An 18707-nucleotide genomic window follows, 5' to 3' on the forward strand; every position below is an offset into this window, starting at 1 on the left:
GCCAAACTCTGAAAAAGTTGCAAGCTGCACAAAAACCAGGTCATAAATGAGGCTGAATAAGACTTCTCTACTGTAAAAGTAATATGTGACAGGGAATAAAAATGATAAAAAACAAGTACAATAAATCATAGGAGAAAATTATAAACCTAGAAATACAGAATAGAATTGAGAACTGCCATTCTTTGTTCACTGGGTTCATGTTTGTTGAGCTGACAAAATGTTACAAAATAGCTTGGCTCAGAGGTTTGAAAACGCATAAGCTGCCCAGAACTCTTCCTTGATTATGAGCCAGGCTCAGTGCGACTGTCAAGATTCTAAAATTAGTCTGCAGTGTGGCTTGCAAGAGAACCTTCGTCCCGCCATTAGAATTCCATAGCAGCACTTATTGCACATTGAGATTGTTAAGGTTCTAAAGGAAAATGATTTCCCTGGGAGGTCCTGCCATTCTGCAATTGTGTATAGGAATCAAATCGAAAATAGGGAATGGGTGCAATAGTAATGAAGGTCTGTGTCTGTGTCGGTGTCTGTGTCTGCTTTATACAGTTAGGACCTAGTTTCCATAGAAAAAGCCTTGTTTGTTTTGCCAATAACTTTGGCAAGGCTAATTGTCAAAACTTATTTGAAAGTCTGTTCAGCTGATGGCTTGAAAGTTTTGGGTGCTCTGTCAAGTGGGGCCAAGAAAAAGGGAGGGGGGATCCAAAATGTGTTTTTCCCATGCATTTTCCCATAGGCTCCTTAGACAGGCCTACAGCCTGACCACTAAACCGAATTACACCAAATTCGGCATGAAGCTAGATCCTAGTACACAGATATATTTTCTATTTGTTTGACTTTTAAACAAGAGTTATCTTTTATGCTCTATATTCGTTTGACCCCCTCTGTGGGGCAAGTCCCTGGGGCATGTGACAATTTATAAATACAATTAACCCCCCTGAGCCCCAGGGACGACCACCTCCTGGGGCTACATATTTAAACAATTTGGGGGTTCTGTGGACTTCACCTGGACAGGGCACAAGGGCCCCCTCCCCGAGCCCCAGGGGCAACCACCTCCCTGGGGCCAAATGGAAAAGGAGAGGGGCCATGCAGACCCCCAGACTCTGGACCACCAACTCCCCAGGCATAAATAGATTAAGGAAGGGGCCGCACTGCCCCCTCCTGTAACCACACATGGTCCGGGGACTGCAACCCCCAAGGGCTGGCTCCTGCTACCTCCTGAGATGCCCACACTAGGGGAGGTAGCTGTTTTCTTTTGCTTGGCTGGAGCTGTCACAGCTCCCACCAAGAAAAAGCAAACACTCCTTTAAAAATGCTCGCACTTTCTGGAAGCAAACATTTCATCTATTTCCCTGCCCACGGGCATCAGAGACAAAGATTATATTTTGGCTCCTGCATTCAGGGAACAGCTATTTGCAGCAGCTCCCTGCATGCAGGAGCAATGCTGGCTACTGCAGAAGATGGGAACTAGTTATGACTGCAGGGGGCTTGAGGCTCCCCGCGGTCCCCAGGGGATGGGGTCCTCTGGGGCAACATCAGCCTAGCAAGGGGGCCACATGCACACCACCCCCTATATATTGTTTTTCAATGTTGGCTCTAAGAAGTGGTGGTCCCCAGGAGCTGGTGGTCTGTATGCTCCCCCACAAAGTTAATTTAGTATGTAGCCTTGGGGAGGTGGTTGTCCCCTTGGGGGGGGGGGGGGGGGGGGGGTGAAGGATCCTAGCTCCCACCACATATATATATTTTTGCATGTTATCTAGCAGGGATGTGGTGGTCGGGGGGGAAGGGGGTTACTATGTAGCCCTGGGGATGTAGTGGGCGTAGTCCCTGCAGCCCCCTCTATATAGTTATTTAATGTTGCTCTGGTGAGGTGGTGGTCCCTGGGGCCAGAGGAGGGTCCCCGTAGCCCCCAAACAATTTGGTCCATGTGCACCTCCCAAATATATACATATGTATTTAAAGTTGCTCCCTTTAAGCTCCAAATCTGTTCGGCCATGTGTGGCGCGGGTTTTGGACTTAAATGGGGTTTACCGCAGGGACTGGCTGGAGGGCAGTTCTGCAGCCAACCCTTGCCCCGCACAGCCAAAGGGATGTGTGCGCTCCAGTGGTTTAATTAAAATTACTTTACGTTAACAAAAAAAACTGAAATTCACTGAGAAACCCAATGGTTACAGGGAGGTTATAGCTATCCTCACATTTTAAATGTACAAAACCATAAAAATTCAGCCCTTATAATTAGATATTTCAAGTAAACATAACTCGTATCCTAAACCATGCAATGATAACTACCCCACATCTTACAGCACTCATGACATCCTTTATAACACCATTGATAATGTCACTGTAGCATCTTCAGTAACATTATTGATGAGAAAACTGCCTGGCGGGATTGAAAGTTATAGTTACTTAGAGCGTGAGTTATAGATACTTGAAATAACTAACAGCTGAATTTCTATGTTGTTGTACATTTAAATGGGAGCCCAACCATAATGTCCCTGTAACCGTTGTTTCTTTAAGTGAATTTCTTTAATTCCATTCCCCAACTATAACATTCCTGTAACTTTTGGTTTTCTTTGTATAGATTACCTAGTGATGGTTGCCACTAGTTAGTTATAATTTGGACCTAGTTTCTGAAGATTTTTATTTTTTATTTTTTTTTATTTTTTTTACTTGCCTATATCTTTGGCACAGCTTGACGAATCTTCACAAAAATCTCCCAAAGAAATTCAACAATCAAGTCAGCTGCTGTCTGGAAATTTTTAGGGTGATCCTTCAAGAGGGGGGCCGAGACAAAGTAAAATAAATAAAAAAGGTGTGTGTCCAAAGTAAATCCCATAGGGAATTGAAGAAGGTCTACAGCCCGAACCACTGGATGGAATTACACGAAGTTTCGCAGAAAGGTAGCTCTTGGACCAGAAAGCATCCTGAATGTTATTTGGTGTAAATTCCTTCAGTAGTTTTTGAGAAATTAAAGAAAATCCAAATCTGTACATATAGGGACGTGAAGTTCTGGTTCTGGGCTCCCAGAAGGACCCCCGTAGAACAAAAAAGCTTTTTTTCTTTTTTTTGATTTTCTGTGAGAATCATGGCATTTCTGCTGAAGAAAAAAAAAACACACAAGCAAGGGCTCCTTTTACTAAAGCCCCAGGAGGGCCAAGTCAAGGGGGCATTTAATATTTAAATGGGGGGCCACCCAGCCCTCCTGCAGCCCTGGGGACCATCACCTCCCCAGGGTCAAGTTTAATTCCAATGTGGGCAGGGTTTGTTTGGGGGGCTGACCAGCCCCGGGGACCATCACTTCCCCTGGGCACAAGTTTAAATCGAATGTGGGTGGGCTGCCCAGCCCTTCTCCAGTCAAGGGACCGCCACATCCCTGGGGCCAAGTTAAATCCGATGCAGAGGGGCCACCCAGCCTCCACGCAGCCCCAGGGACCTTCACCTTCACATGTCAAATATTTAGTTCTGTGTGGGGTCATGCAACCCCCCCCCCTGCCCCCCAACCCGCATCTCCAAGGACCGTCACCTCCCTGGGGCAAATTTTCAGAAAAGATAAGGGGTTAGTTTTGGACTCCCAGCACCACCTCCCCGGAGCAATAGTCATTGGGAGGAGGCCCCTGATGAGGAGCCAATAATGACCTTGGGACCCGCACCCCCTCACCCCTGGGGCTTGTTCAAATCCTAGTATCGCTTGGCAGTGGGTTTGTTTAGTTACTCGTGTTTTGACTGTTAAACATTCCTAGTGATGGAACATCCATGTTTCTTTCCAATCACATGCCTGGGTTGGCTGTCGTAGGTATGTCTGGAAGCACCAGAGTAAGGAGTCACCTATGGCCTAAAGATGAAGATCACAGTGAGGTTGAGGGTTCTACTGAAGGTGTGCTTGTGGTTGTTTTCCCCATCTTGAATTTTTTTTAAACTTCAAAAGTTTAACATTCACACTGAAAGGTGATCTCACTCTTTTTAATTGACAATTTTGTTTTTCATTTGTCCAGAAATCTCATTCTAAGTATTATTCATCAAAGCTTAATAAACTATCTCTCCATCTCACTCAATTTCTTTTTCAATCTTTCTCCCACTCACATGCCCACTAAGACCCTTTCGCACCCACTCACAAACCCAGACACACACACACACAGACCCCACTCGGACCCGCACTCACTCACAGATCCTCTCAGACTCCCACACCCACTCACAGACCCAATAAGACACTGACACAGCCAACTCATAGCCCCACTCAGACCCTCATGTACTCACAGGATCCACTCAGACACCCACGCACCCACTCATCCACTCACAGATTAACGGAATTCCTCATGTACCCACTCACACACCCAGACGCACAGCCACTCACACCCAGATACACCCTTTCACACCTATTCTCACAGCCCCAAAGACGGGCTGTGGCCAAGTCCCGCTGCTCACAACCAAAGGCCATCTGCAACATGGTGTTGGGTAGTTTAGGGCGTTGGCCGCAGGGCCTGGACGCAGGGCAGGCCTTGCAGCCTACCCCCACCGGGCACAGCTGAAGGCTAAAGGCACAGCACAGCAGTGGTTGGATTAGTGCATAGAAATAAAAATAACTTTACGTTAAAAAAAAACAAAAATATAGAAAAAAACAAAAAAGAAAACCACAAAGGTTACAGGGACGCTATAGTTAGGCTAACATTTTAAACATACAAAAACATGGGAATTCACTTGTTAGCATTATCTCAAGTAACTATAACTTGTGCACTAAAGTAACTATAACTCACGCGCTCACCGTGCACTGCTAATTAACCTAAAAATTACGGCATTCGTGACATCTTTGATAACATCATTGATAATATAAATGTAATATTTCCAATAAAAGAATATTATGAAAAAACTGCATGGAGGGCGTGCGAGTTATAGCTACCTTAGGGCATGAGTTATAGTTACTTGAGATAACTAACTAGGATATGTGATTTTCTATGGTTTTGATGTTTAAAATGTGAGCCTAATTGTAACGCTCCTTTAACCTATGGGTTTTTAAGTGAATATATATATATATATATATATATATATACACACACACACACATACACACACACACACATACATACACACACACACAAATATACACATATATACATAAATATACACACATATATATATATATATATATATATATATGTAAATAAGTAATTAAATTCACTCAAAAGTGTGACTGTAACGTTCCTGTAACCTTTGGGTTTTTAATTGAAATTATATATTATATATATAAAAATTTACTCACAAACCCAAAGGCTCACATTTTAAACGTGTGTGTGTGTGTATATATATATATATATATATATATATATATATATATATATATATACACACATACACACACATATATATATATATATATACACAAATATATACACACATATATACACACACACACACACACACACACACACTTTTTCACTAAAAAAAGACAAAGGTTAAAGTGACTTGTAGTTAGGAGGCTTTGTAAAACATTAACGTTTTGAACCAAAAAAAGAAAAAAAAACAACAACAAAAAAAAAAAACAGTTAACTGATAACTATAACCGGTGAATGTATAAGTTGCACCCTGCCATGTACTGCTTATGACCTCACATATTAATTCACTCATCACATGTTCCATGACATCATTTATGACACTGATTACATCAGTCAACCTTCCTTTGTACACATAGCTCTATAAACAGGTATAGCATTAGAGGGAAGTACAAAACAGCTCATAAAATATAAAGCATCCTTAATGCCATCATAGAAATAACTTCCTTAGGTGAAGAACGCACGGGTTATGTGCCACACTGACTCTAGACCATACACTTCACAGGTGGAGTAGTTCACATTAACAATTAACAACAGATATTGAAAACCATATGCTATGAGGGTTTCACATATATGTATTCAGCTGTTAATGGAGAGCCAAGTCCCTTAAAATACTAAACGTCTGTTCCAAAACAAATGTCCGACTATGGACAGCTTTTATTCATATAAATTCCCGGACAGTCACCGAACAACATTGAGTAATGAAGTTGATATGAATAGGGAAGTCGGTACTGTAAAGAGTATTCACTCTATGGAGAGAGTTTACCCCGTACAGAACAGTTTGCAGACAGTGAAACACTAATGTAAAATACACAAACGGAGTATTAAAAAGTATGCAATAAGAACAGTGTACACTCTGGAACACTTGGCAAACACACTATTTTTATAAATTAGCAATGCCTGAGGGTGCCAAAGATAGTCCTACTTACAACCTTAATACTATGGTGAAAGCGTTGCAGCTAGCCCTTCTTCTGAAGCAAAACAATCACATGCACATAGCTTAACACCTGGTGCAAACAGTCTATGTTGCGTAGAAATTGTCATGCTGAGATGATGGTCTAATAAGTCCAGGCTGCTTACAATACTTAGTATGTTGTACGCAGAATCCTTGCCCTGTTGCAAGCCTTTTCTGCAGAGTCTAGAAACTTGTGTGGCACATGATCGACACACGTTTTCACCAGCACACAAAGTAACTCTACAATGTAAACATTTATAACAATTTCAGTGCCTCTACACACCTATGATGCACTAGGAGCACATGCGTATTATAAACACACCCATCAGAGGGACAGAGTCTGTACATAAGGTAGAAAAGTAATACGGTAGCTACCCATCGCTACATAAACTCTAAGACGTTTGAGAGGTCATCAGTGATGTCATAAATTATGTCATAGAATGTCATGAGTGATGTAATATGTGAGGTCATAAGCAGTGTATGGCGGGAGCACAGGTTATAGCTAGCTCTGTTAACTCTAACTGGTCAATGTCTGTTTTTTTATTTATTTTAAGTTTAAAACGTTAATGCGATCACTGACAAACTCATCTAACTATAATGTTACTTTAACCTTTGTTTCTTTCAATACATTTTTTTAAATTATTTTTTTATATAAAACGCAAAGTATTATTTTATTACCATATGTAGGGCCAACCCCTGCCTCTATTGGCCACAGCGGCGTGTCCCCCATCCCCGAGCCCTACTAGGCCCTGGGCACCCCTCAGTCCAATCATGTGCCAGGTGTTGCTTTTGATAATTATAGGGTGGCTTGGATGGTATACCACCAATCCAAAGTTGTAATACTAAGCCTGGAGTGGTGAAAGTATTTTATCATTTTTATAGCTCGGCGTGGATGGCACTGTGCTAATCCTATGCTTAAAAAGTTTGCCAGAAAAAAACAGACGTTTGTGGTGAGCAAATTTAGAGTGTTGTTGGTGCTGTAGGGTGCTATATACCTGAGCTGCTCTCCACCTACACAAGGGAACTACCCAGAGTTCTTGCTTCTTTTTTGCATACTTTACGTGTCACTCTGAAAGGTTACTGTGGGCTGTCTGAATCCCAGCAGTGCCCACCTTTCCACCCTTGTGAAACTGATAAAGTGACTATCAAGAATATGGGTAACAGTAAAACCTTCTGTTTATGGTACAGACAAAGATGTCAGCAAGTGCTGTAGAACAATTATTAAGTAATGAGCAAGACATAAGCAATGTATGTGCACGTTGCTTCGGAAAACAAAATACGGTGCAAAACATGACACTACAGTGAGCAGATCAGCATCTTGCTCACGTCCACAAACTGCCGTATAGAAACGATAACATGTATAACAGTAGAACTAGAACAATTAGGACCTTAAAACGGCTACAACCCAACATGTAAATGTCCACTACCACCACCACCTTCAAATCTCGGAGTGTTATTACCTCTCAATCTGCATTACCAGCCAAGCTATCCGGTTCATCTAGAAGATAGCCATCAACAAGGTAGAACTCAAACTCCCAGCGCTTCTTGGACAAATATGGAACAATTGCTCATTTCAATGCTTAGAAAGTTGAGGAAGGCATGTTATGATCTAGGAGGCCAACTACAGGATGATAAACACAAAATATAGTCATACACATGAATAGAGGCACAGTGGAGGTCATAGGTATGGTTTATTACGCACGCCTTTAAAGTGGATTGTGCATTTGTGATGGCATTATGAAGGCAAATAACATAAAAAGCATAATTTTACTCCTTACAATTAGGAGTTATTTACGAAATAACAATAATGTGGGAGTTCGACAGGTGAGAGATTTATCTCTGCTTCAATCACTTCGACATGAATACACTAGCAGTGTTATCAGCAGCGCACGGACACAAGAAGTCTTTTCTAAAAATTTAAAACGCTCAAATTTGCCAATATACAGGGAGTGCAGAATTATTAGGCAAATGAGTATTTTGACCACATCATCCTCTTTATGCATGTTGTCTTACTCCAAGCTGTATAGGCTCGAAAGCCTACTACCAATTAAGCATATTAGGTGATGTGCATCTCTGTAATGAGAAGGGGTGTGGTCTAATGACATCAACACCCTATATCAGGTGTGCATAATTATTAGGCAACTTCCTTTCCTTTGGCAAAATGAGTCAAAAGAAGGACTTGACAGGCTCAGAAAAGTCAAAAATAGTGAGATATCTTGCAGAGGGATGCAGCACTCTTAAAATTGCAAAGCTTCTGAAGCGTGATCATCGAACAATCAAGCGTTTCATTCAAAATAGTCAACAGGGTCGCAAGAAGCGTGTGGAAAAACCAAGGCGCAAAATAACTGCCCATGAACTGAGAAAAGTCAAGCGTGCAGCTGCCACGATGCCACTTGCCACCAGTTTGGCCATATTTCAGAGCTGCAACATCACTGGAGTGCCCAAAAGCACAAGGTGTGCAATACTCAGAGACATGGCCAAGGTAAGAAAGGCTGAAAGACGACCACCACTGAACAAGACACACAAGCTGAAACATCAAGACTGGGCCAAGAAATATCTCAAGACTGATTTTCTAAGGTTTTATGGACTGATGAAATAAGAGTGAGTCTTGATGGGCCAGATGGATGGGCCCGTGGCTGGATTGGTAAAGGGCAGAGAGCTCCAGTCCGACTCAGACGCCAGCAAGGTGGAGGTGGAGTACTGGTTTGGGCTGGTATCATCAAAGATGAGCTTGTGGGGCCTTTTCGGGTTGAGGATGGAGTCAAGCTCAACTCCCAGTCCTACTGCCAGTTCCTGGAAGACACCTTCTTCAAGCAGTGGTACAGGAAGAAGTCTGCATCCTTCAAGAAAAACATGATTTTCATGCAGGACAATGCTCCATCACACGCGTCCAAGTACTCCACAGCGTGGCTGGCAAGAAAGGGTATAAAAGAAGGAAATCTAATGACATGGCCTCCTTGTTCACCTGATCTGAACCCCATTGAGAACCTGTGGTCTATCATCAAATGTGAGATTTACAAGGAGGGAAAACAGTACACCTCTCTGAACAGTGTCTGGGAGGCTGTGGTTGCTGCTGCACGCAATGTTGATGGTGAACAGATCAAAACACTGACAGAATCCATGGATGGCAGGCTTTTGAGTGTCCTTGCAAAGAAAGGTGGCTATATTGGTCACTGATTTGTTTTTGAATGTCAGAAATGTATATTTGTGAATGTTGAGATGTTATATTGGTTTCACTGGTAATAATAAATAATTGAAATGGGTATATATTTGTTTTTTGTTAAGTTGCCTAATAATTATGCACAGTAATAGTCACCTGCACACACAGATATCCCCCTAACATAGCTAAAACTAAAAACAAACTAAAAACAAACTAAAAACTACTTCCAAAAATATTCAGCTTTGATATTAATGAGTTTTTTGGGTTCATTGAGAACATGGTTGTTGTTCAATAATAAAATTAATCCTCAAAAATACAACTTGCCTAATAATTCTGCACTCCGTGTATGTTCCGATCGAAAATGAGAAATATCTTGTGTTCCTTAAAAAACAGTTAGTATCAATCTCAAAATTCATACAAACTCAAACTGGAGTGACGGGATGCGTTCATTTCAGACCACACCCTAGAGATCAAAACACAATGCAGCAGCCTCCAGGACACATTTATTGCCACCAAATAAAAGAATGTCTACAAGCGAACATGGTAAATGCAGGTTATAATCAGGCTACACAATGCTACCAGACCTGCACACAACACGTTCTCCAGTATAACATGACATTGGCTTCAGATAGCCAATGAGCTTAACAGTATGGGACAACAGATGCAGGTCTTTAGAAGTTCAATGTGACGATCAGACCAGTAACAGGCAAAGCAGTGCGGATCCAGCTTGCTTGATTTTAACAAAATGGATCATTAAAGACAGGAAACAGATGTTATTTATTTCTCAAGCACAAAAAAAAAAAAAAATGGAAAAATGTTCTCATCTGGAAAATAAATCTGCTTCCCAGCAGATTTCTATGAAACACAAACATGTATCTGCCAGTTTCACGTGCTGAAAATGGCAAAATACATTATGAACAAATATTCCAGTGTTGGCTATGCTACATTAAAGCAAGAGAAAAAAAATAGCAAACGATCTGGGAGCCTAGAGCGTGACTGTTCTTCAGAAAGAGCTGACTTGTACAAGCAACTTGCCATAAAATACTTTGTTGAATAACTTTATCCATGTTTCCTTCAAATTATTCCTAGTATCCAAGTTTGACGTGGTTATCACTATCCAGAAAGCTAAATAAAATTTAAATAGGTGCTTGGTACAGTTCACAGCACACTGATAAACAATCTCGTCCCTCACATAAATAAACCCAAACTAATTATAATTTGGCACGAGACTCTCAAAAGGGACTGTTCACTGGGCCATTTCAAGTGCACTCATGGAGATAGAGGTCAGTACTCTAATTGTAGAGAGAAACATGCTTTCAAATCCACTACAAAGCCACATACGTATAGTTGCCATGGATACCAGCATTTCATTTTCACAAGCGAAAAGTAGTCCTAATTTCCTCAAAATATTCAATTAAAGAGTGTGATTTTCCAATAAATCGTGACGTTTCAGAAGTGCAGTGGTACTGTGAATAGCAGTGCAGGAGATTCCAGCTTGCATCCACTGCCTACAAGATTTGGCATCAAGGGAGTTTTCCACCCTGTGTCCTTCAAACAGGTGGAATTTCACTTCCAGACCATCTTGACTAGGGCTCAGCAATGAAAGAGGCCAGCTTTTTTTGGACAGTCAGAACCCAGAACCCAGGGTGCTTGCAAGACCACAACTGCAGAAATGCGTCCTCTTTTGCACTCCACCTCCTTTCAACCACCCAACCTTCTCCATCCAGAAACCAAAATTGCATCATCATTCAGAGCCAATATAAACAGAGGCTTGTAAAAACAGAATTCACAAGAACTTGGCATTACAATACTGTGTCTTCTGCTAGTTTGCTGGAAATGAATTGTACTGTGTAACTGGTTGAAGATCACGCAGTACAGTGTCTACATGTGTAAAAGAACAGAATGGAAAACTATTTGTACAATCACAAATTTGAGGCAAGTAATGAAGAGATTCAATTACATAAATCAGTCAACACTTTAAAAGTTCATGAATTTGCATTTAACACAGCATACAACTAATAACATTGGCCAAGCCAAAACACTGTACATGGAGTTCAAGAAAAAAAACGTCTTTTAGAAAATGCATACTAATTTCATGCTAAACTCACCAGAGTATGCCCAGTAGGGATCTCCCATTGCCTTACGTCGACGTATCTGCAGTGAACTGCCATGTCTGTTTTCATGTAGTGATCCAACATAACCCTCAGTTGAAGCTACAAAAATAGAAAATGAGTACTGTGTTAATGAATTTAGGACACATTTCTAATGTCAGAAACATTTAAAACTGCTTTCTAGCTCCATGTCTAACCTCACATGCTTAATTTTGTTTCCACACCAAAACAATGATACACTAAACAACTCATGGGGAAAAATATCACAAAGAACTCATGTTCTCATGCCCATAGCGGTTCTCCTCCCTATTAAACCAAGTATTTTCCTCCTTTTCACATTCCTCCATTTTAAGTACTCTGAAAAGAAAGAAGAGCTGTTCAAGATTTACACGCATATGGAGCAAAACACAAAAAACCTCATTGCATTTGTACTATTTTTAGGAATAGTATCCAGTCCCTACCTAGTAAGAGAAAGGTTCAAATATATCCTGCATCAAGAACATGCTGAAATGGACATGTATTTACTAGCATGAAAAGGTAACCCTCACCAGCAGAAATCAAAAAAGGATTTAAAATAGAACCATCTGGAATGTTGTGCTAAGTTTAAGATTAAGTAAATCAAAAATTGTAGACATACTATAGTTGGGAAAAAAAAAAAAGGTTTAACACTTACGAAAGAGAAGGGCAGGGTTAATATGTACGAGTTTTCATTCAGGAATCGTATGTTTTCCAGCTTCCTTGAATATTTAGTGTGTCCGCAAACACACCTTGATAAGGGTGTGTTTGTGTGGAGCAGAAGTCCAGACACTACCAAAGGCAGTTCAATTTCTCAAGCTAATGGTGATAGAGTTAAACAGCTACTTTTTACTGCAGTCAAAGACGCACTGGAGTCAATGGTATTGAATGTGAGTGAAATCCTAATACTGGACAACAGCTATAAAAGATGTTTAAATTGTGCTGTAAATGAAATATTGTGGGCAGGGGTGATCAGATTGCCTATAGAACTATGTTGAAGGAAAGTATTGTGTGCACACAATGCACTCATTTCATTCTTTGATTAAGAAGCAGCTTCACTCCATGCTAGATACTCTAATCCCTAGCGCGCATCCATTACACCACCCTGGATCAACCCCATTTCCATTCTCTTGGACACCCCTCTTATTCTTTAGTCCTCCTTAATCAATGGGAATAAAGATTAAGCAATGATGATATATCTACAAGGACATAGGATGTCCAGGTTTGCATACTTTGAGAGCAATCTGCTATCAATTACTTTGTTTGGTGAGGATATATTGGTTACTTTTGAGTAATCACCAAGTTCCCGAAGAAAGTTTTCTAACCACACAAACCTGAATAAAGCTCTATGATTAAAGACAGCATTGTAGGGCCAGCTAACAATAGTCTGATTCCTTCTGAAAAAGCCCTCCATGCAGGATGATTTCAGGTCTGGTTTACAACAAAATAGGTTTCATTCGTTTCTAAAAGTATACCCCAAACACCACTTCTTATGTGATATTATTAATGATTTGTATGAGCACTACCACCCAGGGGTCTCTTGGTGCTGATATGTCATCTAGCAATCATTAATTTAGTTCACAAAAGGACCTCGTTTCAGGTTACGGATATTGTGGCTGCTTTTAGACAGCAAGTCTGGATTGATTTTTAATGCTTGGATTATTCCTTAACCTTGATGCGTGGTGTTCCTCTCGTTTCTGGGGACACTACATAACCCAACTCAAGTCTTTCAATACTTTAATCATTTTATTAAATTGATACTCTTGTGGATTTCGGTTTTAATAAGCCAATTGCATTGTTCTAGCAGTTCATTACCAAGTAAAGTAAAAATGGTCACAAAATTCATAAAGGAAAAAAACTTTACTAATAAGACACTTGATTTGGGCCTTCTAAATTAAATCCACTATGAATCACTCCACCTTCCAGTTGGTCTGTGCTGGAAACAAGACTACTGTTTGGATTACTTTGCAGTGTGATTGTCATCCGATCCATTACACCAATTTTATATATATTTTTTTTTTATTTTTTTTATTCTCAAGGATCCCTTGTATGGGCCAGATCACAAAAGTATGCCTCAGGAAATCCAATCTTCATATTGCATCCAAAGCCGGTTCAGCATTTCACAGAACTATGATTGACTTTTATGATTGCGATACGCCATCATAAATATATAATCTAATCCACCATAGGTGCCACACATTTTACAAGTAAACTGTCTTGAGAGTTATTAGTAGTATGCAAAATATGGGCTTGCCCAGAGGTCTTACTTCGCTGTAGCACGTTTTAAACTTTTACCTGTACTGATAAAATGTCCCATCTCTCTCTGGCTCAGACCCAGCATCCACTTAAGCATATGTTAGCACCAAATACCTAGACATAAAGCTCTGGAGAACAGAAGAGAATACCTTTAGAAGCACAAGTGCAACATTGGTTTTCTCATATTGGAGGAAGTCAATAAGGGGGTCTAGAGTGAACCTGTTCCTCGGTCACACTCTTCAACTGGTGTCAAATAATAAACCAGATTAAAAAAAAAAAAAATACTAACAATCTGAATAAACAATGCAACCTCCAACATTAAGTCACAAAAATAATAACCATGGATAAAATATACAGTTATTCTTTGCAACTCACATTTGGCGCCACAAGCACTTGAACTGTGGGCTCCATTTAGTTCTCTTTCCTTACAATGTTTCAATATAAGGTACCACCTACTTGACGAACCAGAACACCAACTTTAGAGTAGAGTTTTCACTAAAAACGAACTTTCAACCTACAATCTAGATGAAATAGTTCTTCACCAAATACAAAAACAATATGCAGACTAAGATGCCAGACTTCACAAATGTAACTAGACACCCCCTCCTTTAGGTGAAAAACAGCTTCATCATAAACGCACTGCATAAATACATTTCTTCCCCATTCAAGACGCAACCCTTTCCAATTGCACTGACACAATGTTTATTATCACCCTCAATTAACTATTTGCATTACTTTTCTTTCTCATCATTATATCTATGGACTGTGTGTTTAACAGACCTACCCATCAAGATCCTGTCAGTTATACCACTTTATAAAACCAATAAAAAAGTGTGACCAAAAAATGCAGATAAAGAATGTATTTGCAGTTTCCAAACACGAAGGACCACATATATGAATATTTGGAATTGCGATTTCCTAATTACAATTTCATGCAAATCGCAATTAGGAAATCACAATTACAAATGTGAGAAACTCCATTGAGTTTCTTTTGCGTTTCCTGGTGGGTCACAAATGGACCTATCTCAATATTGAGGTAGGTCGCAATATGCGACCCAACGGGAATTGCAAAAATCACAGGGATGGTAGCCTGCTGGTGTCAACAGACCACCATGTCTGGGATTGCTTTTAAATAAAGGCTGTGTTTAAAAAGAAAAAAATGAAACGTTTCAGTTTGATTTTTTAAGATTAGGCAGTGGTCCATGGGACCACTGCCTACTCCTAAACATTTGAGGATCCCTTCCCCTTTGCGACTGGGTTTGAACCAATTTGAAATTGGTGCTAACTGCGAATGTTTTGCAACCGTATTTACGGTCACAAAACAAACCCACATACCATTTAGATTCAATATTATGAAAGGACGCCCTGGACACGCCCCTTCCTAATATCGAATCGCAAAACCAAAATTGCAATTTGGTAACAAGTTACCAAATCGCAGTTTGGGCTTTGTACATGTGGCCCTAACCACCATTCGAATTGTCTTTGAGGATGATTCAACCAACAAAATAGAAAACCTCTATGTTCTCTTAAAAAATCTCAAAGGAAATTCGTTTCTCAACATCTGCTTCTTGTTTACTCACATGCTGCAAACACCAGCAACAAATGCAAATCGGGCTTGTTGCATTGTCACACTTCACTGAAGCAAATTTAGGTTATAAGGATACACAGATGCTGGGAAGCAAAGCAGACAGAAATTCAAGACTTTGCTTTCAACTTAACACCACAGCTGAGTAGATCTTCAAATGAATAAATGCACCAAAAAAATAAAGTCTGTTTCCTTAAAACACAGATGATGCAGAGTACTGCTTGTATATAATTATGAAAGCTTTAGGTAAAATACCAATTAAGAAGTAAACGTCATAAAGAATTATTTATTCAACAACAATTTAATGCTAGGAATAAAAGCTAAAGAGATGAGCCTGCAGCATAAAGTTAATTTAAAATCGACAGTTTATGAAATTAACCCAAGACTTGCAGAACAATGTTCCAGAAGACAAGGCCTATCACTAAATAACTTACTGGGAAAACAATACCTAAGTTAGCATAAACAATTTATCGATTCCCAGTAAAGTGAAGACGTCGAGAGTCAGCAAACAGTATGTAAATCAATTTTAAAACTCTCCCGACTTTTACCGCTCAAGTGAAAGAATGGCAGAGTGGTGATTCTATGGTGCGGTTATGAATCACATTATTGATTTCCAATGCATAAAATTAAATGATACAAATATTTGCCTTTGCAGATGCTTTACCCAATTGGATATGTCAGCATCTTATTTGGGCAGAAATTGAACGGACATTTTTGTCTTGCAGCACAGTGCAGTTAGTCCAAACAAATATCAATGCAACACCAATCCACAGCTTCGCACCAACCACCGGATTCAGAGCCCATTCTTCTTTAAACACAATTCTACATGTTGTTTTGATTTCACCTAATTGTGTATAACGAGGAGACTACAGGGCACTCTTCTAATAAATGCAGCGGAACACCGGTGCCTACTAAATATTCAAGCGTGTTTTTCCATTAATTCAGTCACTGCCTGTGTGCAGGATTGTTGAAACACATACATTAGCTGGAGTCCTGGGAGAAAGGCGCTTTGCAAACAATACAGTTCATTGTATCCTGAACCCAAGTTCCTTGCGGAAAAGGAACGCTTCCTGTAGTTCCTCGCTACTGTTTAACGTTAAAAAACGTTCGCATGCAGCTTTTGTATAAAACTGCCTCCAGACAGAAAATGTGATGAGTTTAATGATACATTTTATATATATTTGAATGATTTCAAAATTCTTACAATAATAAAAGATTACAAAATAATAACAGGAGTTTTGCATAAAGACACATGGGTTAGAATAGAAATCAGACATGGTTCTCGCTCTTCCAGGCCAATCAATACCATGCAAGGTCTCAAACAGGGTTGCATCCTTGCACAGACACTTTGATCTGATAAGAACAGGTTAAAGAGTACTATATTAAATTCAATCAATTCTCATCCACACAAATTGGGGGGCTTTCAGCTCTAGAATTTGATATATGCAGATGGCCGAGTGCCAATTAGTAGAACCAACGTGGGTCTGCAGCACTTTCTTGATGCAACCCCAGCCTTTTCAATCAGAAATGGCTTGAGGAAAAAGAAGAAAACTAAGATCCTGGTCTTTCAAGGGCTAGGACACAAAATCCAATGCAGTCTCTGGACCAAGAAAGGTTAAAGTCAACCAAAAGGTTTAAGTAGCTCAGACTCTACCTCAATGGAACCAGGAGATATAATCAATCAATTAGACAAAATCAGTAAGAAGAGCAATGCACTGATCATTGGCCTTAGGTGTCCTCTATACAAAACGAAAAGGCTCTATGTTTATGCCAACTCTCCAGATAGCCCACGAAAAGATTCTTCCGACCTTAGCTTACGGAAGCGAGGCTGTAAAGGGGCGGGGTAGCACTATACTGGATAAAATGCTACTCACGATCTACAGATCAATTTTTCAGATTCCTTCCCATTCGTCTCCAGCGCAGATAAGGCTGGAGTTCGGTATCGTTAAGCAATCATTGGCACGGAAGGGTGCCTTTACATCATGTTGCCATAAACTCAGGTCTGCAAAAGAAGACTCACTGGACCATTACCTTTGGTCCAAACTGGAAACTAAGCTAAGCTAAGCTGCCCGGCAAGGTCCTACTTGTCGCAGGCCTAGACCACCCTTGGTCTAATGAGGACCTGGGACCTATATAATCGACATCAGAAGTTCAAAAGGCTGGCAAAAGCAAGCACACAACTGCTCTCATTGCTAGAGGACAAGGCTGGTCTGTCCCTACACAAACATGGTTGGGGGATGCTTCATACCTATACACAGCTGAAACCACAGAGCTACCTAAGTGAACTTTATAACAATTGGTCCAAAGTACAGTTGATGAAATACAGGATGGGGATAATACAGACACAGATTATTCGGTATGGAAAAGACGGAGGGGCTGGTGATTTGTCAGCTATGTGAACAGGGTCCGGAAGACATTATCCATATACTGTGCTTGTGCCCCACCCTAATGGAGGACAGGCAACAACTGCTACGAAGAAGAAGAAGGCAGAATGCCCGGACATGAGGTCTTGTAGGGAGGTGGTGTTGGCCTGCTTTAATCCTATGTATATTAGGTTGAACTGTATACTGGTGAAATTCCTTCAGCAATTCACGAAAAAGGTGAAGGTCATGGCTCAGGCAGATTAAGGGAAGGGGTGCAACAAGATAATAAACCGCTTTGGCTTCAGCCTAAACCGCTGTCCTTGAAATGTATGTTTGTGTGTGGGATCTGTAAGCAGGATGAAGAATCTGAATGGCAAGTCTGTTGTAAGCACACCTATTATGATAAGGTCTCCAGCATCCTACCAACATGGCGCTTCAGTCATGGGTCCCCAAACTGTGAATACCCCCCATTTATCACTTAGAAAACCAACAGTATTTCCACCCTAAATGTTATATAAGGTGCATGTTGGTTAACTACTCGAGCATAAGTCATGACATGCCTAGACCCTTGCACCTTTACTTTCTACTGATAACAGTTTAAGCACTTTAACCACCCTGAGCTCTGATGCAGTGTTTAATCTCACTCTAGATACACTGCACTTTCTTTGGCACTTCTACTTTTACTGTTTTGTGGATCACAAAAACTGCTTCTCACGCAAATCCGCCGAACTTTTTCTTTCACAGAATTATTGCTTATAAAAATAGCTTTTTACGCTAGCCCGGCTGCACTGGGTAAGACCCTTTCAAATCTCTCCACAAAATATTCCTCCAGATGGGACAATTGTGATGGCACTATGTCTGTTTGATGTATTTTTCTTTAATATATTTTTCCCCTATTTATTGTATACTGTTTTGCAGTGGCTTTTTTTCAAGCAATAAAGATT

The 18707-nt window shown here is 40.4% G+C and overlaps 1 protein-coding gene across 4 annotated transcripts in view; it reads right to left on the minus strand.

The window, feature by feature from the left end:
• PTPRG (protein tyrosine phosphatase receptor type G) overlaps nucleotides 1-18707 on the minus strand; it is a 1030330-nt gene that overhangs the window by 849550 nt on the left and 162073 nt on the right. For all 4 annotated transcript variants that reach the window (XM_069206538.1, XM_069206537.1, XM_069206540.1 and 1 more), the window contains exon 2: nucleotides 11542-11646. In XM_069206538.1, coding sequence (XP_069062639.1) covers nucleotides 11542-11646 — 105 coding nt within the window. The remainder of the gene's footprint in view (nucleotides 1-11541; nucleotides 11647-18707) is intronic.

The sequence above is a fragment of the Pleurodeles waltl genome, chromosome 9, assembly GCF_031143425.1.
Source record: "Pleurodeles waltl isolate 20211129_DDA chromosome 9, aPleWal1.hap1.20221129, whole genome shotgun sequence".
NCBI lineage: Eukaryota > Metazoa > Chordata > Amphibia > Caudata > Salamandridae > Pleurodeles > Pleurodeles waltl.